Here is a 21,477-nt window from a genome sequence, read left to right as displayed (position 1 = left end):
TGTGATCTGAACCCTTGTCAGATTTTGAGTTGTCTTCCACATGGGCTAAGGAAAGATGAATTCCTGAGCTCTCCCAAGTGTGTCAGCCTTCCTCTGATCTGCATCTGGCTTCTGTAAGCAACTGAAGGGCTCACAGATTTGATATCTTAAAGTTGATGTGAGACACATCTTTGAAATTTTCTAAAACTAAATCAATATATTCACCTGCAACTTTAAATACCATAGTTCATGATGTATAGATCTGAACACAAATATTCTTCACTTAACATTTGTGACTGAGTCCTTTATTCAGCTCTGCTGAAGTACCAGGAATGATTTCAAGGTGATTATTCAGCCACTCTGATGCAGGTGTGTTTTCTGTAAAATGATTTTAGAACCATTTTTACTGAGTGATTAAATAGTACTTGCATGGTAATATTTTCTATCATATTGTGAAACATTTTTAGCTTTCACAGAAGCAATGTGTACCTTGCAGATCCTAGTCTGAAGACTTTTATTGCTTATATTTTTACTACTTCATTGAAAAAAGAATGTCCTGCATCACCACATCTCTGGATATCCTAGCTGAAATGTTTTGATGGAGAAAAAAGCCACAAAATTACTGCTTCTCATAACTTTCTAGGTTGTTTTAATGAGATTTTACTGCATATCACTCTGGATGTTTCTCTTGTTTACTAGAGGAACTTTTAAGTCTAGAAGCTGGGGAGCATGTAAATGTCAGCTCTGCAATTTGCTAGGCTGGAGAATTAGAGCTGAAAATCTCATCCCGTGCCTTGGATTGTGTGTTACATCTCCTCATGTGCCATTAATATTCAGCTGCACTCCTTGAAAATATGCACAAGAATTAAATATTTCATTAGCAGAAGAGAAATTTATTAGCACCTGCTATTAAAATATGTGTTTGTTTAGTTTGTTTACTAACTCCTTTCTCCACATTTGGAGCATCTGCCAGGTCAGACTGGTTGGTGATGAGTAGGGTGTGGTGACTGTGGGTCCGTATTTCACGTGCTCTAAGAGTCTCTCAGGGACACAAGAGACTGCAAGGGTTGATCTTTGCAGTTCTGGAAACAGCATTCCATACTCTGCTGTCCTGCATAGCGGTGCTGGTGCTGCTTGGCTCCAATTTCACACTCAGCTTTCAAGTTTAGGGAAGGTTTTGTCAGTTCTAAAAAGAGCTTAAGTAGCTTAATCTGTAATTATGTGATTGCAAAATGCAGTTCATTATTAAATTATGGATTGCATTTTTTATATGATAATCTATTAAACTGGAAGGATTTCAAAGTGTTTAAAAAATCCTCAGAAATTCTTTTGCAGAACTTCAGGAATTCTCTGCTGTCCTAGAACTATCCCAGGTGGAAGCAGACAAGAGACAGGTTTTACTGTAAAGAAGGCAAGCCTGGAGCTTTGAAATGTATCTTTAAAGGTACATTGTGCCAAAGTACCTAGCAGGAAGAGTTCAATAGCTACTATTGCCTCTAGAAATGCTACGTATGATGTGTTTATAGAAACACTTTAAAAAGCTTTGAAAGACTGAAAGGACAAGACACAATGTCAGGCATTTAAAAAAAATTCTAAAATTCCAAGATGCCCTAGACACGCTGAGGTTGTGGCACCTCTGAATTTCAATGGAACCATCATGTTTTGTGGTGATTCTTCTGTGACAGTTCTGCCTCTTCTGTGTAAAATGTATATTTGAGTCAGGGAGACATAATGGAGTGCGATTTGCTCAGCACTGACTGTGGCCCCTTGTTCCCACCAGCATCAGCTTGATGTGTATTTTCTTGTCCTGACTTTCACAGGATTGTAATTCTACCCTTTCAGCAGGCAGTGCCTTTGCCTGCTTCACTTGGATACTGCTTTTGCCACTGTCTCTTTGTCAGGTGTGGCTCAAATAAATCCTATTGTAAATCAAAACATAGTAAAAATCACTTACTGCCTGTTTATGTTGTTTTTTTTGTGAGTGTTAAGGATAGCACTTTGTAATGCAATTTGTCTTTTTGTAGATTTGCTCCTAATACCATTTAATTTAAGACTTAAGCCTCTGGATGTTGCCCTGGTTGTGGTGGGTGGTCAGAGCTTCTGGGTAGTGGGGAGGGAGTCGGTATTTTGGTGGCTGGAAAGGTGGTATGATGTGAGGGATCGTCCTGGCATGCTGCTCATGGGAGGGAAGTGGTCCTGAAGGTGAGATCCATAACGGAGGTGAAAATGAAGCCCTGCACTCATGTACAGGGACTTTACGAGGTCTCAGGGCATCCAGTTCCACATTAGTGTGGCTTAGCTGGGAGTTTGTCTGAAGCATCACACGCTGTGCTCCAGGAATCCTCCTGGGACACCTGCAAAGCCAGCAGACCACTATTGCCAGCCCCACGCCAGCAGTGGCAAAAACACTGCTCAGTAAGGCACGGGGGCTCCGCATCTTGGAGTCGTTCTTGGCTTGGAGTGTCGGCCCAGTGCTGCTGCAAGGCCTGGGGAACGGCTTTGTGCTGGCTGGGCAGTCCTCAGTGTAGGAAATGCCAAAAGTCATATCGATTCTGTACTCTGGCAGCATTGCTTGGACAAACTGTGGGCTCACAGACCCAGCTGGCACTCTCAGTTTCTCCAGTGCCTGCTGGATTTCGTCTTTCCCGCACCAGCTGGAAGATCTGTTGGCACTTACACAGAGTGAGCTGTTGTACCAGGAGATGAGCGTGGAGCCGGGCTGGAGAGCTGTCAGCACAATGTCCTTGGGGCTCCTGGAGTTCAGGAAGAGGGAGAGCTTCTCCAGGAACAAACCCACCCTTTTCCTCTCCCTCAGGAAAGAGGAGTAGCTGTTCTTGGTCCGCACAGTGAAGAGGTGGCACGGTAGCTCGGAAGGCTTCAGGAGCTCGATGGTGAAGGATTGCCAGGCTGTCAGACCTCCGGAATCTGTGGCAGACAGCACAAACTCCTGAGGGGAATACTGGAAGTCCATCTCTAGGGGATAGCCGTGCATGGCCTGCTGGGAGGTGTTAAACTGCAGCCAGCTCGTGGATCCCGACAGAGAGCCATCAGCTGGGAGGATTTGTAGGGATAACTGAGTGGAGTTGCCGTCTTCCTTGTCATCAAATGTGTTGGCGGGTATAGGGAAAAAGAACAGGCGTCCGATGGTTGCTGCTAGGAATTTAATGGAATGAGCAACCTTTGGGGAAGTGTTTGCTTGCCCTTTAGAGAGGAGGGAGAAAAGGGAGGGAATGAATTAGGAGGAAAATACTGCTATCTCTTGCTGAGTGATGGCAGAGAAATCTTGTCAGTCTCAGGGTTGTGGAGTGTACTGAAACTGAAACTTAAACTTTTATCAGTAAAGTCTTATCCTTGATCACATCTTAACCTCATTTGTTAAGCATATTTAATACCTGTTTATTTAAAGAGTTATAAATATCCTCAGTGCTGTTTTATCTAGTTCAAAATATCAGTCAGGTCTTGTATAGCCCCTTCCCAAACAATAACATCTAATTCTAGTAACATTTACACAAAAATACCACAACATGTACTGTTTCATCTTCTATTTCCAACATTAACCATGGATTTTTTTTTTGGGGGGGGGGGGGGGATTTTATGAGTATGGATGCTTGGGATGGGATTCCCGTGAATGCTTCACATCTGCCTGGTTTGAAGAGTTCCAGAGAATTTGGGAGCAGACACCAGGTAAGCTGGAGGATAATAAAGTGTGGGGACAAATTTAGAGGGAAATCTCCCTGTGACTGTCAGGTGAAGTTTGCTGCCAGGCTCAAGGAGTGAAGGATCAGAACGTGGAGTTCCTGCAGCTTGTGACAAAAGTGGTCACAAGCTCTCTTCCTGCCATTTCTGGATCTTGTGTACTTGTGCTTTCTACACTTTATGGCAAGGACTATCAAAGTAGTGTGTAACTATGTAAAATAATCCTGTATTATCCTCTCCTTGTATATTACCTAAATATTAGGGAGGGACGAATTGAGGACACAAAGATTTTGGTCATGATAATCTGAGGACTGCATGGGCTCTGGTACAGGAAACCTAAGAAACAGAGACACTTTGCAGGGTGGATGAAAAGGTGGATGGCAGCAGTGTTCAGAAGCTGTGTTACAGAAAAGTAAACTTGTTTTTACCTTGGGTTACTGTCTGTAGCTCTTGTGAAGCAGAAAATGGAGGAAGAATCCACGCACTTTCCACAAAATGTAGTCTTTCAGATGAGGGAAACAGCCGGGTGCTTGGATCCAGGTGTGATGGCAGCAGTGTCTCACCCACCTCTGTGAAAGTGAGATCATTACAGTTTAAGGTGAAAGGTCATTTAGATCTATGTAAAAGGAATCTTATGTCAATAATGTGTTACAGGGTTGGGAATGCAGTTTGAAAGCTTTTATGGTATGAGATTAAAGACCTATGTCAATTTCTGCCAGCACAGGAAGGACCATGGGAAGCAGGCTGGAGTTCAGCCTCCCCTTTAAAAAATGAGGGAATGCAAGTGGCTTTTATCTCTGGACAGAAAAGATTATTATTATTTTTTTTTTTAAATGTTTCTACATGGCCTCAACTTCCAAGAGCACTAATAACAATTATGTGTTAGGGCTGTATTGTCCATCTGTGGGCTTTGACAGATCACAAAATAGCCTAGGTTGGAAAGGACCTTAAAGATCATCCAGTTCCAACCCCCTGCCATGGGTAGGGACACCTTCCACTGTCCCAGCTTGCTCAGACCCATCCAGCCTGGCCTAGGACACTGCTAGAGACCCAGGGGCAGCCACAGATTCTCTGGGCAACCTGTGCCAGGGCCTCAGCACCCTCACAGGAAAACATTTCTTCCTCATAGCCAATCTAAACCTTCTCTCTGTCAGTTTGAAGCCATTCCCTTGTCCTGTCACACCCCATATGCTCTTGTAAAATAGTCTCTCTCCATATAATGCTTGCTGGGACACCAGATTGCAAACCTAAATACCTCAGTCTGCAGACTTAGGCTTTGGGTACAGAGTTAAAGCAGGTCTAATAAAGGTTTACAAATAAGATGTCTCTGAAGGGCTCTGAATTCTGCACTTCATAACTGTTTAGAATGTACCATGTGTACATTTTTACAGATTTAAGGTAAGGTGATTAAGGCATAATCCCACAAATGTACCCAACTGGCACTACAAACAAACCATCTTTATTTGTCTACTATACACTTAAGCCAGTCACAGATTCATGCAGTTGGAGAAGGCACACTAAAAAGTGCATCTGGCCTAATGTGTTACTCCAAAGGATACTCTACTATTTCTGTGTCATTTTTGATAAATATTTATTGTTCAGTTCTTAAAAACCCTCCTCAATGTTCTTCAAGCATCTTTTCTAATGTTTTATCATCCTTACTGTGAGAAAGTTTATCTAATGTCTAACTTAAATCATCTTAACTGCACTTGAATGTCATTAGCGCTGTGTTAGCTCCCAGGGGATTCTGAGAAAGCACCTCTCATCTTTTAAACAAAATATTTTACAAACCCACGTATTTTCTGTCTTCTAGATAAATTATTTCAGTTTGACATGTTTTCTAGACCTCTGACCATCCTTGTGTTCCTTTGGAGCTTTTTTAAGGATTCATATCTTTCCTTAGATAGGATGGTCAAAGCTGGGCCTGATCATTCAGCTGAGCTCTTATCTGGTCCCAGCTAAGCAAAAAAAAATTGCATTTCCTCATTGGGAAGACTGCTGCTGGCACATGCCTAGTGCAGGGAAGTTGTGCTTTTGCACTAGAAACTGTATTGAACTTTTCTGGCAGGACTCGGGGCAGGAAAGAGGAAAAAAGAAAGTCAGATCTTAAACATACTTGGTATGCTGCTGGGCAGGTGAGAGGTGGCATTAAATAAAGTCACCAGAGGTGTTTCTACAGCATCTGGCTTGATGCCTGAAATGCTGTGTGACTCCAAGGTAGGTTCAGTGACATTTGGCAAAATCCCACTTGTGTCCAGATCTTTGTCTGAAAGCAATTCCTCTGTGCCACTGGGTAGAATCCTTGTGGGTTGTGCCTCTGTTCTGAGCATGCTGCTGCTGTAAGGAGGAAATGTATTTGCTGGTCTGGATAGCCTGGACATGTGAAAGGCAGAAAAGTCTTCTGGCACAGTAAGGACTGGAGTGGTGTCAGCATGGGACAGAGTGATCAGACTTGGTTCATGAGGTGCTTCAGTTTTACCAGGGACAGTGCTGGTTAATGTGTGAGGAAAGCTAGCTGAGGCTTCAGCACTGAAAATCAATTTGGAATAGAGGGTCTGTGCTTCTCTTTGGGCCTCAGAAGAAGCTGTGCTTTTCCCTCCATCAAATGTAAAGCCACTGGGCTGTGGGACAGTCATAGAGGGTTTAGATTGAGGTTCACAGCCATTAGTGAACACTTGGCTCAGACTGCTGCTTGCTAGGACAGCTGGGAATGTGTCCTTGATGGGAGATGTGAAGCCAGACAAAGTTGTGGCCCTCACTGAAGCTTCTTGGAATAGTGAAGGGAGTGCTTCTGGACAGAGGGTTGCATCAGAAAACTTTTCAAGTTCTGAAAAGTGGCTTTCTGCCTCATTGCTGTAATCTGGCACTTCTGATTCTGACATTGATCCTGGCAAAAATGAGTGTAATTCTGTCTTGGGAGAAAATTCCACTGCTGAGCTTTGAGGCCACTCCTGAATAGTATATATCACCCATGGCCTGGAAAGCTGCTCTGTGCCTGAAGTGATGTCCTCTAGGAGATGGTATGTGGATATCTCTGATTTACTGGAAAGGAAATAGGAGTCTACCTCAGGCACGTGAGACTCTGGCTGCTCTAACATCAACGATGTACCAGAAGCTCTAGCAGGCAGCACTTCCAGTTCAGAGAAGAGAAGCCTCGTTTTAGTCATCAGTGAAGGTGAAAGATCTGGGAAATGAGAGTCTGCAAACATAACTGTGGGGTTAGTTGGCATGTCCTGTGCTGAGTCCATTTCTAAGGTGATCAAGCTTTCCTGACTTACAAGGTGGGTATCATTCTGCATCTTGTAACTTGCCATGGTTATACTTTCTGCACAGAAAGTTGATAAGCTCTGAGTAGGTGATAGCATGAGTGGTGTGAGTAATTGGCTTGGCACAGGAATGAACAAAGGTCTGGAAGCCTCTCCTGCAGCTGGTCGCTGGGTAATTCTAGTTGGTTTTAATGAAGGTGTTGGTGTGATCATTAATTGCCTGCGGTGTAGTCTTGGAGACTTTCTTTCATACTCCCCTCTCCTGAGTATTCTCCAGCCTTCAATTTCATACCCTAGCAGCCGTGAGAGGTGATGTGAGTTCATGTTGTGCTGCAAGACCTGGATGAATTCACGGAGCAGGGCAAAGCCCCCACACGTGACGGGCCAGGAGAGCCCCACGTAGTGGTTGGTGGTGAGGTTGATGCGCCCGGTGTCCTCAGCCAGGACTTGTGAGCCCCTGGCTGCTGGGCCTGTGTGCTGCAGCAGGGTCAGCAGGGAACTGTCCAGGTGCAGGTACTCTGCCATCCTGCACACCACAGACAGGCGCTCCCGAACTTCCAGGGCTGCTGCTCCAGCAGAGAGAATGATTTCAGCACAAGTGATGGGAGCTTCCTTCCCACACCTGACATTGAAAGTCCAGAATTAGAGTGGTTAAGAGTAATTATTTTTACCCCTCCCTGTTTTTGTTAAGATCCCTGTTTGAATTTTGTCAATCGTTGCTCAAAATTTTACCTCTTAATCCAAAACTTCCCTCTCCTTGAATATATGAATGTTCCCAATTCCACTAACTTCACTGATTGCTAAGTTTGATCCAACTGCTTGTGCAGAACACAGCAGCATGGGCTGAATTTTCCAAATGCTGTCCTCATTGTGGAAGTAATTCACTTCAGAGATATTCCCAGTCTGTTAGACATCAAATGTAGGTACTTACACTAAGAAAGTACCATCAAGGGTAACAATCAGTGTCTTGTGGAGGCAATTTGGAGCCTCACTGGGTGCCTGCCTCTCTCCCTGCTCACAGAAGAGTTAGGAACTGGAGCAGGGAGGCTGGATGCCACCTGTACAATGGAGAATCACTGTCCCTGTGCTGCAGGGCTTGCAGTCTTCCTGCCCATGTTTGCTGTGCACTGTTGCTCTGGGACAACCAAGCCCCCTGCTTTTATATTCAACACGCACTTGTTCAATATTTTGCGGGGTTTTGTTTTGTTTTTGTTTCCCTGATGTCACATTTCCACAGCAGGAAGAAACCCGCCCTGAGGCAATTAGGGAGCACCCCATCTCTTTTTCTGAAAAATACCATTTTTTTCTCCCCTCACTGATTAGAGCAGAAGCCATTGAGGCCAGCAGTACTCACCTGTAGCTGTTTGGCATGTGTTGCAAGTTCTGCATTTCCAAGGATAAACTGCTGTCCTTCACATGGATGGTGAAATTTCCAGCAGCCCTCAGTGTTTCCTGGTCAGGGTCCCCTCCAGAGGCAGCAAGGTTGAGCAGGTACGCTCCTCCCTCCCCTGCCATTGGCAGCCCTTGCAGCATGTTTGTTTTGGGGCTGAATTCCAACCATTTTGGCAAATCTGCACCACTGGCTAAAGTGACCTGCTCCATTAGAGGATGGCAGAGAAACAGAATTTGTGATAAGAAATGGTGTTACTACTGCAGTTAAGCTCTAGCTGGACAAAAGTTCAGAAACGGGCACAACTGATCCTTTTGAAAATCCTAGAAACCACAGAGCCTTGGCTTTTCATGTAGCACTTGTTTTGGGTGTTTTTTACCATAGTGGCAACACTTTATGTCCATTTTCAAGACCCTGCATTATTTACACAGCTGGTAGATAAAACATGTATGTAGGTTGTTTATTTCTAGGGAACTGCTTCATTGGCAGGTGAAAGATGGTGAGATTTATGCTATCAGTTCTACCTGTTTCTAATACATCTGAGGCACTTTCTAGAAGGAGAATTTTAGTGAGTTCCCCTTAAACTTAAAGTGAATGTCTTTGCTGCAGGATTGTACCAGGAAATGTATTGAATAGCATTACCTTGTACTGAGTTATCCTTCCCTGAAAGGCAAGCGCTGGCACTGGATAATAGAATATTTTTCCCATGAGGACAGTTGCATCTGGAATTATTCCTTGCGGGCTCTTTGTTCCTTCCCATCTGTTATTCAGTGCCTTGGCAACCTCAGAAGGGGAGCTCACACAGACAGACAGTGGCGCAAAGAGAAGAGGGAGCAGGGGCAAGATCCCCAGCCCTGGGAGCACAGGGGATCCTGAGGCAGGAGAGCTGTGCTGGGCATGCCCTGGGTCCCTGCAGGCATCTTCCATCCTCCTGCAGCACTGCCGGCAGCCGGGTGCTGCTACTGGAGCTGCAGGGTAAAGAGAAACCCAAACCCATGGGCACGTGCTCCTCAGATCAGCAAAGCAGAACACTGCCAAATGTCCGAGGCTTCTCATTGCATGGGTTAAAGCTGGTCTCTTTGGGTCACAGTGACATTTGGGGAGGGCTCTGGGCTTTAAGAAGCCTCAGTACTCACCATTGCTGCTCTGTTTGGCTGAAGGACTTCCATGGGCAAACAAAACATAGCACAAAGCTGCTTCATGATGCTTTTTAACCCAGCTGCCTTCAGTCTCGATGCTGCTCCCATCTCTGTCTCCGTTGTGATAAATGCCCACTCAGAGGTGAAATGCTACACCAGGGCCTCATCAGGGGGGGGCCTCCAACATATGGCATAGGGCAGAGCCAGGTGAGCAGCGCAGTAACTTGACCCGCTGGGATTTTGTGGTGTAGTGATAACCAAGGGAAAGGTGAATATGGCAAATGGCATTGATCATGGGGACAAAGGCAGGCTGAGACTCATCATCCTTTGCTCTGTAGCATCAAGGGCTGGAATTCGATTTGCTGTGTTTGATGCTGCTTCTTCAAGAGAGGATAAAAGCAGAAATAAGGGCTCTCACAAACCTGAGTGGCTTCCAGCTTTTAGATGGGCAGTGCATACAAAATGCTTGGTCTGTCCTGCTTAGGACAGCTTTATTTAAAAGCATACAAGAGGAAAATAACATTTACTAGCCCAAATGATACAACTGAGAAGGCATGGATGATGTTTTGGAGCCAGATGACTGCGGCAGCAGGGCAGGGAGTGCTCTTTTTTGGTACAGCTCTGACAGCAGGATGGCTTGAAAACCACAGCCTGCTTTGCTTTGGCCTTACAAACTCAGTGGCTGTTTATCAAGGAATCAGGTTCTGCTCTGCTGGTTTTTAACATGTACTTTCTTCCATCTGTTTGTAGATGTGTTTGTAGTAGTCACCAAGCTTTCTGTTGTGCCCTGTTGCACAGATCCTTTCCATTTTAGCCACAAGTAGAGCATGCTTTGGATAGAGAAAGAAGTGGTGATGCAAATTTTACAAAAAGACAAAAATATTGTGATATCTGCCAAAAGACAATGATCTGCTAGAGCCTGCAGTGTGTTCCTATACTCTAGAAAAAACAGAAACCTGCTTGCCCTACTGATAGGTGTGCAGTGCTTGATGTCATTGTCTGCATTTGGCCAAAAATGAATCTTTATCCAGCAAAGTCAGTTTCCCTTGCAACCGTGATTGGCCCTGAATAAATCAAAGGTTTGTGTTTCTTTGATTATGCTCAGCTGCTCTGAGAAACAAGTTATTACATTCACCTCTCCATTTTTTATGGTCAGCATCTCCCATGTTCCTTTCTCCTGCAATCCCTGAAAACAATGACAAGTCCTCATTCACCCCGTATGAAAAGAGGGAATAGGTGGTGAGGCAAAAGTTCAAGTTGCAGATGAGGACTTTTATTTAGGGAATGTCATTCTTATGCAAGGGAATGGGTGCTTGACAGCTGACTAATCCCTTCTAATGAATTTGCCTCCTGAGAGCTGAGTAAATATTACCATGTAACCATGCATGAATCATCAGCATGCTCTGAAATGATGGGAATACTTGGTTGCTGTGAGCTGACAGTACTCCAAACCACCCCTGGAGGGGCAACATCTGCCCAGTTCAGGGATCCAAAGCCTATGGACACACCTTTGCTTCAGGTGAAGGAATGTCAGTGACTGTTTCACCTGTTTGGGTCCTGTCTCTCCTTAGTAACATTTGTCCTCCTGGCTTTGACAGAGGCAGATGTCATGTATTTACTCTGCAGTGTCAGGTGAGGCAGAATATTTTCACACTGCTTACTGTTGTGATGTTCTGGGTATAAACTTACTGAAACCTCACATAAATGGGCAATTGCTTAAAATAATCAGATTCTTAAAATTTCCCCGGAGCCTCCCTGTAATCTTCACAGTTGTATAATTACTGAGCTCATAATGAATTGTTCTTGCTAAATTGCAACAGAGGCACGTGGCAGTCTGTTGGGTAAATGGCTTTTGATGAAAACAAAAATGAGAATGGGAGAGAGACTTCATACAAGAGCACGTAGTAACAGGACAGGGGGAACGGCTTCAAACTGCAAGAGGGTGGGTTTAGATCAGATATGAGGAAGAAATTGTTCCCTGTGAGGGTGGTGAGGCCCTGGCACAGGGTGCCCAGAGAAGCTGTGGCTGCCCCTGGATCCCTGGCAGTGCCCAAGGCCAGGCTGGATGGGGTTCTGAGCAACCTGGGATAGTGGAAGGTGTCCCTGCCCATGGCAGGGGTTGGAAATGGATGATCCTTAAGGTCTCTTTATGATTCTCTGAAACTCAAATGTTACTCTCTGTCTAAATGCAGGCAAACTTGGGAACAAATGTAGCTAATCTTCCCCACACTGAACCAAGAAATATCAAAAGTTTTATGGAATAACTCCATTCTCATGTGATTTCATGACCAGGGTGCAGAGATAAAGGTGGGCAACTGAATGAAACAGGATCTTTTGGGGTACCTGTAAGTACTTGTAAAGACAAAAATAACTTACTTATTTTGCTTCACTTCTAGCTTTAGACACTTTTTCCTACAGGTGTGTGCTGCATTTATACAAATATGACTCTGAAACTGGGGGAAGAAATACCCCTTAATCATTATCTAAAACACCGAAGGACACAGCTGAAGGGTACACTATATTCTGTTTTCTTTTCAGATGATCTTTTAAAATGGAAATTGTGACTGTCTTGTTTCCCTGTGCTGCTCCTGCCTAAGGCACTCTCTTGTCACTCTTTCTTAGAGGAAATGGGGAACAAATGTCCAATACTTCTCTGTCCATGTTTAGGAAACCTGCTTGGCAGGGTTTAGGGTCTCCTGCAACATTCTAAATAGCCCAGAATGGCTTTACAGCCTGCAACATAAAGGTAATGTTTTTTTGATTAGGTTGTTTTTTGTATCTGTTAAATCCCCAGCACCTGGAATCAAGTAATTGCTTGGCAATTTTAACTTCCTTTCAAGTGTCTTTGATATTACAGGCTGCTTCTCTGCTGCAAAGGGAACCTAGATCTTTTCCCAGTAGCCCCAGCCAACTCACCAAGCAGGAGGTGACTTCAGAACAGTGTTTTGGTGGCCTGATTCATTATTTTTGCAATGTCTGAAGCTGGCAGTGCTGGCAGTCCTGGAATCCATATATGTTGATAACTTGCCAGGCAGTGTCAGAATGGTTTGTGCGGACATAATGGGAAGCCTGCTAGTAGCACATGTTCTGCTGAATTGTCCAGTATGTGTTTTCCACCTTTGACTTCCATTAAATTCCAGGAATAGCCTCCTGTGTTGGGGTTGCCTAGAAACCTGTGGAGATATGCCTGAAAATTGGCTGTTGGTGCATTGAGTCTCGTGCAAGATGTGGGAGATGTTTTTGCTTGGAATGTGGCAATTAACACGTTGCCTGTTTCTGGAAGGCAGAATCCTGGAAACTGGGTGTTGGGAAAGACGGAAATTAATCTGGTGGGAGAAAGGAGCCTGTATGTTACAACCTGGGTGTCACAACCATGGCACTCCTGTGTTGCCAAATGTTAATTACTTAGAAAGTTAAGGTTTGGTATCTGGGATAAGTGTCAGAATAAGGGTTGGGTTTCTTTTCATGCCTTTCTTCAAAATAATAATGCAGCCCCTCCCCACCCCCAGTTTTATTAATTGTAATCATGCTGGTGTTTTATCTTTAAGTGTCTGCCTCGGGTTTTATTTCTTTTGCTCTTATTTTAAAACAAATGGGAGAAACGGTGGAAAGGAAAAAGGAGCAACATCTGAGGGAAAGCTGCTTCTTAAACCTTGTCTTTACTTGCTGCTGTTTCTCATTCTGCTTAGCAGTGGGAAAGTATTTTCACTTCCCACCCCACTTCCCTCCCAAACCTTTATGTTTCCTCTGAGAAATTGTGTATGTGGGAAAGTTTAAACATGAAAGTCAAGGGATGATTTTATACCAAGGTTAAATTTTGTTTTACCTACCCATGTGAACACTGTTGTTTTGCTATAAGCTTTTTTTTCCCTCCCAAGCTATGGTTCTCTTTTTCTCTTTAAAGCTCAGTTTATGACTCTGCAAACTGATTAAACTGAGCTGGAAAAGATTATACTAAAAGGACTCAAGCACTTACAGCTACATATCTAGCAGATAAAGCTTTCCTGCTCAGACAAGCCCTCACTATTTCATCTTAGCTGTTTGTTGGATTTTTTTCCCTTGGGAGAGCTAAAAAATGAGGAGAAAGAATTTACTTCAATGATTTCACTTTCTAAAGCACCATCTTTTTGTCTTCCATTTCAGCTTCTTTGAAAATGAGGGAAATGTGTTAAATTCAAATTTATTTTTACATGAAAAACCATATTTTCATAAACTTTGAAGTAATATTAAATTTTGGCCTTTTCAAAGTTATTAATTATGTAATAATGCTGTTAAGGGAAAGATCACTAGGTTGGCCTGAATAAAGATGCTCTGTTGTAGGAAGGTTTTGTTTGTAGCACTGCTCTGTGGGAAGGGAGATGGGAGAAGGTGCTAGAGCTGCTCATAAAGGAGGCTTTTGCCTTTACACCTGTTAAATTCATTGTAAGACTTACAAACCTTTAAAACCCCATTAAAACTGCATCTCTCTCCAGCTGTTAATACCAACATGGGCTGTCACTTCGAAAGGGATTTTAGAAATCCTGTCAACTGAGACTACTCTGAGCTGTGCTGCATGGCAAAAAGAGCTATTGGCTGAAGTCTTCTGGCAAAGTCTTTGTTGTTGTTTTGGTTTTTTTGCCTTTTTTTTTTGTCAAATAGAGGAGTCTGAGCAGAGCTGAGGTTTCCAGAAACCCCAGGGAAGGACAGAAGCTGGTGTGCAAGTTCCAACCTTGTGTGGTTTTTTCAAAAGGGGGTGGGATATGTACCAAACAAGGAGTACAGGGCTTATAATGGCCAGGCTGACAGGACCTTATTTATGGTGCCTGCTGCTGCTCCTGGGCCCAGCCTTTGCATTCAGCCGGCGATGCTGCCTTCCCAGAGCAGGCTCTCAGACCAGCTGCTGTAAGAACACTGAAATGGTTTGTGCTTCACTCAATGGGCTCAGTTTCACCTGGCTCTCAGCTGATGTGACAGTTTGGGACAGAGCTCCCTGCCCCTGGCACCAGTCCCAAGTGTGTCTCACAGCTCTCTGCTAAACCCAGTGCTGGACTCCACTAACACAGGTGATGCTGACATTGCTCGGTCTTCATATGAGACCTTTTCTCTCTTCTCTGCTGGAAAGAAGGGAAAAAAGGTCACATTTCCATGTGATCAGCTGTGGATCTTGTCATAAGGAGAGCGAAGTCAGTCGTGCCTGGAAGTGATGGGGAAGCTGCAGAAGAGATGGCAGCGGTGCCCAGTGGGTGAGAGGCTGGCTGGCTCCGGGTGTGCAGAGCACCTCTTTCCCCCTTAGGCTCTTCCAGAAGTGCTGAAAACCGGGCAGCTGAGCTGTTATCCCTCCTTCACCTCTGCTTGTTTTGTAAAGCCAGTCCTAAAGCTCTCTCCAAAAAGTAAATAACAGCTGAGCCCCCGTGCCTTTCTGTGTGGCAGAAGCTGAGAGGCTGTTGTTAACTGATGGGGGAAAGGAAGGAAATTTACAGCCAGAACCCTCTCACCAATTTATCCTCCCAGATGTTTTTCTTTTGGTGTTTGTTTTACTTTGGCAATTGACTAAACAAATCGCTGTGTGAGTGGTGCAGCTGAGTCTGGACCAGGAGTCTGGTTTCCTTCAGGTTTTTCTGCAGTTCCCTTTCTTCTGACTTAATGATCTCAGCTTTGTCCTCTGCTGTATTTTCCACGGGGAAGGGCAGCCAGGAGCTGAGCAGGGCTGCTTTTGGCTTTTCCCTCCCTCAGTGGGGACATGGTTTTGAATTTCTGTCCTTTAGCCAACTTCTAGTTCTCAAATAAATCTTGAAATAACATAATTTCCAAGGCATCAATAAGGTCCCTCCTGCTCCCAATGCTCTAAACTGGCTAATAACGGGATCAGGCTTTTCTGGCTGGGGAGAGGTCCGGGTTCTTGGAGGGGACAGGCTGCAATACTGCAATTGCACAAGCTTTGTTTCCTCATGACACCGAGGTGGAAGTCAGTCCCTGGAAGCCTATTTTGAAAAAGGCCATTTGTTTTCTGCATCCCTTGGAGCTGTCTGGGCAAGCTGCTCCTGCTATTGCTAAAAGCACTTGAGCAGAATAAAAATCCATATCCTCAGCAAAGCACTTGAGGCTGGGCTGCCTCAGTTGCAAAGGAGTAACAAAAAAGAGGGGAAGAAAGCATGGTATCAATTTAAAACAAAGGGGTTTCTATGACAGTTACAGAAATGTAGTGTTTATGTTCACTCTTAACAATGTTTACAGCTTCCTTTGGTTGCCCAGAGTTATGGGTGGGATTCAGTTTCTGCCTCTATTATTTTTCAGTTTATGCCAGTTGTCCTTTTGTAGGTGAAGTGTTGCGTAGAAAACCACAGCTCAGGGAAAGTGTTGTGAAAATAATGATTGAGGCCTCTACAGAGAGGCAGCTGTGACTGCTTCCATCTCTTTCAGGAATTATATGATTTATCAGTGATGAAGCCAGATCTTTGATAGGGGATTGAAAGTAATCCCTAAATATTTAATATGTGAGCATTAAAGACAGCCAATTTGTCACATTTTAGAGTTGGTTGAGACTTGCTCCAAGGCTCTGGTAAGTATGTGCATGACTCATGTTGAGGCGCTCCAGGGTTTTTACGGAGGCTTATCAGTATAATAGGGAGAAAAAAAGAGGGGTGGAAAGGCAGCTCTTGAGGTTTTGACTGAGTTTAACAGAGGGAAAGTGAGGGAGCTATAAATTGAGTTGAGTTTGGGGGACAGAGAAAACCAAACCCATTTAGTTTGTATAGATGCCATGTGCCTGAAATGAATTTATGCATGAAATAATGCAAAAAGCCTTGAGCTGAGCTTTGGAGCCACTCTTATAAAAGACAGCAGAGGTTTTTGTGGGGCTGTGTTTTTATGCCAGGTCTCAACAGCAGGTTTTGGTGCTGTAATAAGGCTGCAATTTTGTAAACTAGCTAAGTTTTTATGAAAAGTTCAAGCTCTTTTCTTGCAGTCTTTCAGAGCTTCTGCAAACTAAATTATCTATTTAAAGTCCTAGCTCTGGATTCAGGCACTTATTTCTGCAAATATTAATCTGGCTATTTGCACTTTTTTTTTTCCTTCCCTAAGCTGTTGTGCCTGGATGCTTTCATTTGCATACGTAATGTCTGTTCCTGCAACAGCCCCTGCTCTGGAAGTTTCCAGGGTAACAGCTTTGTCTGTTGTTTCCTTTTGAAAGCAGGGTGAGAGTGGCATCTCGACCTCCTGGCTGGGTGCTGGACCGGGAGCCAGCAGAACTGAGCTCCACCCTGGATGCTGGTATCTGCCTTTGTCCAAGGTGCCCTTGGCAGGAACCAGCAAAGCATTTTAGTGCTTTTATTTATTTATTATTTATTTGTTTGTTTGTGTGCCTGTTGTTGGGCAGCCACCGAGTCCCTGCCTAGCAACCTCTGGCATCCACAACATTTACTTAAAGGACTCTGCCTGCATCCAAGGGCTTTCCTCACATCTCGCTGCCCACCCCTGACCCTGACTCCCCTTGCCCACATCCCAGAGGGACTCCAGGCCTCCCTGCTTGTCCCAGATTCCTCTGTAGCTCCTGCCATTTGCCTCTTGGTGTCTCCATTTCCCTTCTGACCCCAGGTTTGCCCTGCTGACTTCAGGACTGGCTGTCACTGTGGCTTTACCTCTGTTGATCTGTAATTGCCACCAAGCCATTGGGAAAATGTTGACATTTTGTAGGACCAGCTGCTTGGAGAAAGGAATCTCAGAACGGTTCTTCTGTTACTGAAAGTCACAAATGTTTTCTTTGTTTCTACCTACTTTCCTATTTTTTAAATCTGCCTGGACATGTCAAAACAGTGATGATCAGCTTGCATTAAATAAATTAGCTTAATAATACTACTTGACATCATTATCTTTAGCTCATCCACTGAAAACACCTAAAGAGAAGGGTTGGTCTTGGTTTTGCTAAGATTTGCATTTTCTTTTGTTTGTTTTTTGGGTTTTGGTTGGGGTTTTTTTTGGTGGTTGGTTGAGTGATTGCTGTTTTTTAAAGGAGAAATGTTTTAAGCTCACCTGTAGACCAGTGGCAGAGCAGGACTGTGGGCAGGTCTCCTGAGGTTCCCCTGATCCCACACCTCAATGGATCGGCCTCTTTCACCGCTCCAGCTTTCGGTCTGAGAGAAGCTGGGGCTGTTCAGGTTGTGTGGAGACCTCACAGCACCTTCCAGGATCTGAAGTGGCCCACAAGGAAGATGGAGAGGGACTCTGCATCAAGAGCTGGAATGACAGGACAAGGAGTAATGGGTACAAATGGAAAGAGGTGAAAGTTGGGCCAGATGTAAGAAAGAAATTGTTCCCTGTGAGGGCGCTGAGGCCCTGGCACAGGTTGCCCAGAGAAGCTGTGGCTTCCCCTGGATCCATGCAGTGTCCAAGGCCAGACTGGATGGGGTTCTGAGCAACCTGGGATAGTGAAAGGTGTCACTGACCATTGCAGGGGGGTGGAGCTGGATAATTTTAAGGTCCCTCCCAACCCAGGCTGTTCTGTGGTTCCAGGCCGAGTCTGTGGGACCAGGCCTCTGAAAAAAGCCATTTATCTCCCAGCTCTGTTTCTGTGTGCCTGCCAAGTGATAATTGGGGGGAAGAGGAGCCCAGCCCTCATGATGCCCATTTGGTTCATGACTGACAGATTTATGATAGGCTGCAGTTTCCTCCATTTGTCTGGCAGTGAGCAGCAGGGCCGGGTGATTGTGTGCCGGCCTTCCCAAAGGAGAGCGCTTCCAGCTGGATCCAGGGCACAGGAAATGATCTAGCGAAAGCCTTTTGGTGACAATTAACAGAATTCCTGCCGATAACTTCTTTTTTTTTTGTCCTCTCCCTCAGAACAATTTCACAGCAAGCCCTAAGTGGCCGTGGAGAGGCCTTGGAGGTGGGTGGTTACGAATATTTCATGAGTGTGTCATGTGGATAAGGTTTATTTCTGTTGAAAGTATGATTATTTTGTCAATCTACACCTCCTTAGTATTTTACTTGATGACCAGAGCAACATAAAAGTTTATTTTTCTTCTGACATGGTCAAGCCCTAAAACCCAGCCCAGCCTGGCCTCAAGCAAGGAAGAGTTATTGCAAACTGCTCGTTTTGCCAGGAGCAGCAAGGGGCTCGAGTCCTGGCGTCACCAAGGTAGTATCAACCCAGGAGAATATGCTTAAACCCCCTTCTCCCCTCAGTTTCAGTAAAAAATTCCTGTGTGAGGCATCTCTCTTGAAAAGAGGGGAAAAATAAGTATTTATTTGTGTTTCCATGGGATTATCTGTGTCAAAGAAAGGAAAATACTGGTGTTGGGTGTTCTTCCTCAGAAAGATTTTAAGAGTTGCCTTACATGCAATGTTTGAAACCAAATACCTTCCCTTAAAGCTTCATGGTCTTTAGATCTGAGGTTTTGTTTTTTACCATGGGTGAAAAAACAGAACCTGAAATCCTTGGTATTGGTTGTTCTCATAAAAAGGAGGAGGAAAATAATTTTTTATTTTTTTTTTTTAAGAGCTGATACACACAGGGATTAACCAGCTCTGTTTTCAGTAGATAAATTACATCTCAGAAAATTAAAGTGAGATGAATATTTGTCCTTGGGAATTTGACACCTGTAAGCTCTCTTTGTTTTGAGAGCTTAAGGTGCTGCTGTAGGCTTTGTGCTGGATTTATGCTTGAAGACTTCTTTTCTCCAGCAATTTTTATTGCACTGGAGTCTCCAAACTGGGGTTTACTAGAGAAGGGTGAAAGAGAGTGAAGCTGGCGTAGTAAGAGGGGTCAGATTTTTCTGCTGGGGTGTTCATGTTGTCAGGGGCTCTTGCAATGAAGTGCTACATGGTAAAATGGCCTTTCCTTGTCTGAGCAGTGAGCAGAGCATGGGAAAACTGCTTTTATCTGCTGTGCAGCTGGTTTGAATACTGACAGCTCAGACCTTTTGATCTGCCACAGCCTGGCTGCTGGTTTTGCCTGGGCAGAAACAAGCCCAGGAGCAGAGAGTAGAGAAAGAAAACTGCAGTGGTCACAGAGGATGAAAAACAGGCAAATGATGAGACTATGGAAAACACAGTCAGAAAGTGCAGGAAAAATGGACAGTTTGGAAGAGTTAAACATTGCAGTGGTCCAGGAGAGGCCATGTCCTCATCTGTACTACTGTGACTTCTATCCAGAGGCAGCTTGGGCTTCAGCTAGAAAAGAGTGTTCTCTTTGTAACTATTCTGTAATACCAGGGAGCAAAACACCTTGTAAGATCAAGCTAGTTTTTGAGCTTCAGAAATCATCTTGTAAGAATTCCCTTTGTGCTTTTACAAAAGTTCCTGTGATCCCCTTTCCTTCCCCCACCTGTGTACAGGCAGGTGAAGAAGGGCTGGAGTCTTGCTTGTTTGGTTGACTGCATTTTTGAATGAAAGAGTCTGTATAAATCTATCTGTGTCTCCTTGATATGGATTACTGTTGGCCCCACAACAGTCTGGGTGAGCACAGCAGCTCTGCCTCACCAGCACACAACAGGCATGTGAAAAATCAAGAGGAATCTCCACCTTGAATCCAGGCATGAAATAAATTGTTCCCTGTGGGGATGGTGAGGCCCTGGCATGGGTTGCCCATAGAACCTCTGGCTGCCCCTGGATCCCTGGCGGTGTCCAAGGTTGGATGTGGCTCTGAGCAACCTGGGATAGTGGCAGGTGTCCCTGCCCATGGCAGGGGGTTGGAACTGGATGATCTTTAAAATCCCTTCCAACGTAAATTATTCTATGATTCTATATAAATCCTAAATAATTCCACTAGACCCACTGCTGCTGGGTGGGTACTGGGGACTGTAAACCTGTGCTACCCCAAAACCAGGGGCTCTATGATCCCCTGTGGATAACTGGAGGTAGAGCAGGTCTGCAAATGACTGTGTGGGAAGTCTGGGAAGGCTGACCCAGGCACGGCTCACAGGACGAAATGATGCTGAAAATGATGTGTCAGCTCACAGCTTTGAGGAGAACCTGCTGGTGGGTGAGGGAAGGGCCTCTCCTAACTCAAGTCAGAAACCCCAATTCCTTCAATCTCCCATTTGCAGCACTGGCTTTCAAGAGCTGTGCTTGTTGAGGGGCTGCTCTGTGGTGGGATAACCACACTGCTTTTAATTTCATCTCTTCTTTTTTAAAGGAGTCTGATGTCTTGTCCTCACTCTTGGCTTGGTGGAAGAAGGAAGCTGAAAGAAGGAGGTGATCTGGCAAAGCCGACAGCTGCTTGAAGTGCTCCAGGCCTGTCTATGCACATCCTTGCTCCCAAATTCCTAGGGTTTCCAGAGCAGCTAGCCAGAATGCTGAAAAAGCTTTCTCTTTAATCTCTTGATCTCCACTGTGTGTTTTTGCCAGTGCGGGTAAAACAGAGGTGCACGCTCCACATACCGGTGTTTCCAACAGGGTAAACAGGAGAGTCTACTGAGAATGATCTGAGCAAAACATCTTGTCTCTACAGCTGGTTCCTGTACCAGGGACACAGGAGGAGGCAGGACAGGCATACTTGACCTGCCAGGTATCACCAGTGTCTTTCTCTACTCAAACAACAAGAAATGATATTCATTCATTCTTTGCTCCAGCTAAATTCCAGCTCAAACATGAAGGGAAGTTTTGTCTGAGACATTTGCTGGGAGTGGTGATGGGGATTGCTGCGCTTTCAGAGATTCATTTAGTACACATGGCCTAAATTCATCAGGTGGTTCTCCCCAGGCTGCAGCTTTGCTTCAGGAGCTGGCAGACCACAGCCCTTGTCATCACTTCAGTTCTCCCTTGTGGTGTAACAGAAAATGATGAGATTCTCCAATGTTTGCTCAGGTCCAACCCTTGGAATAGGACACCACCTTTAATAAGCCACAGAGAAGACTCAACTATTTTATTTTCTCAATTTTAGTTTCAAGCAAAGAGATAACCCAGCTGAAAACCAAGAGGATGACATGATATTAAGGAGAATGGAATTTGGCATGCAGGTTACAAACCAGTCTGAATTCCACTGCATGAAAGTGTTCAACAGTACTGCAGAGCCTGGCTGCTTCGTCCTAGG

The 21,477-nt window shown here is 44.7% G+C and overlaps 2 protein-coding genes across 3 annotated transcripts in view; one reads left to right on the top strand and one right to left on the bottom strand.

Annotated features, from left to right (window-relative positions):
* Positions 1-851: 851 nt before the first annotated feature.
* The window catches only part of LOC111930012 (uncharacterized), a 34,499-nt gene continuing 13,873 nt past the window's right edge, over positions 852-21,477 (bottom strand). The window contains exons 3-6 of the mRNA XM_086885025.1: positions 8,296-8,534; positions 5,792-7,563; positions 4,104-4,244; positions 852-3,180 (exon numbers count right to left, since the gene is read on the bottom strand). Coding sequence (XP_086741151.1) covers positions 2,027-3,180; positions 4,104-4,244; positions 5,792-7,563; positions 8,296-8,474 — 3,246 coding nt within the window. The 5' untranslated portion in view covers positions 8,475-8,534 and the 3' untranslated portion in view covers positions 852-2,026. The remainder of the gene's footprint in view (positions 3,181-4,103; positions 4,245-5,791; positions 7,564-8,295; positions 8,535-21,477) is intronic.
* The window catches only part of ITPR2 (inositol 1,4,5-trisphosphate receptor type 2), a 259,828-nt gene continuing 255,830 nt past the window's right edge, over positions 17,480-21,477 (top strand). The window contains exons 1-2 of one of the 2 annotated variants that reach the window (XM_086885021.1): positions 17,480-17,708; positions 18,285-18,330. The gene's annotated coding sequence lies outside the window, so the exon portion shown is untranslated. Of the gene's footprint in view, positions 17,709-18,047; positions 18,331-21,477 lie in introns of those variants that run through there. The other variant, XM_086885019.1, reaches the window with a different exon arrangement.

This window comes from Cyanistes caeruleus, chromosome 4 (assembly GCF_971803275.1).
Source record: "Cyanistes caeruleus chromosome 4, bCyaCae1.hap1.1, whole genome shotgun sequence".
NCBI lineage: Eukaryota > Metazoa > Chordata > Aves > Passeriformes > Paridae > Cyanistes > Cyanistes caeruleus.
This window is presented reverse-complemented; position numbering and strand designations above follow the sequence as displayed.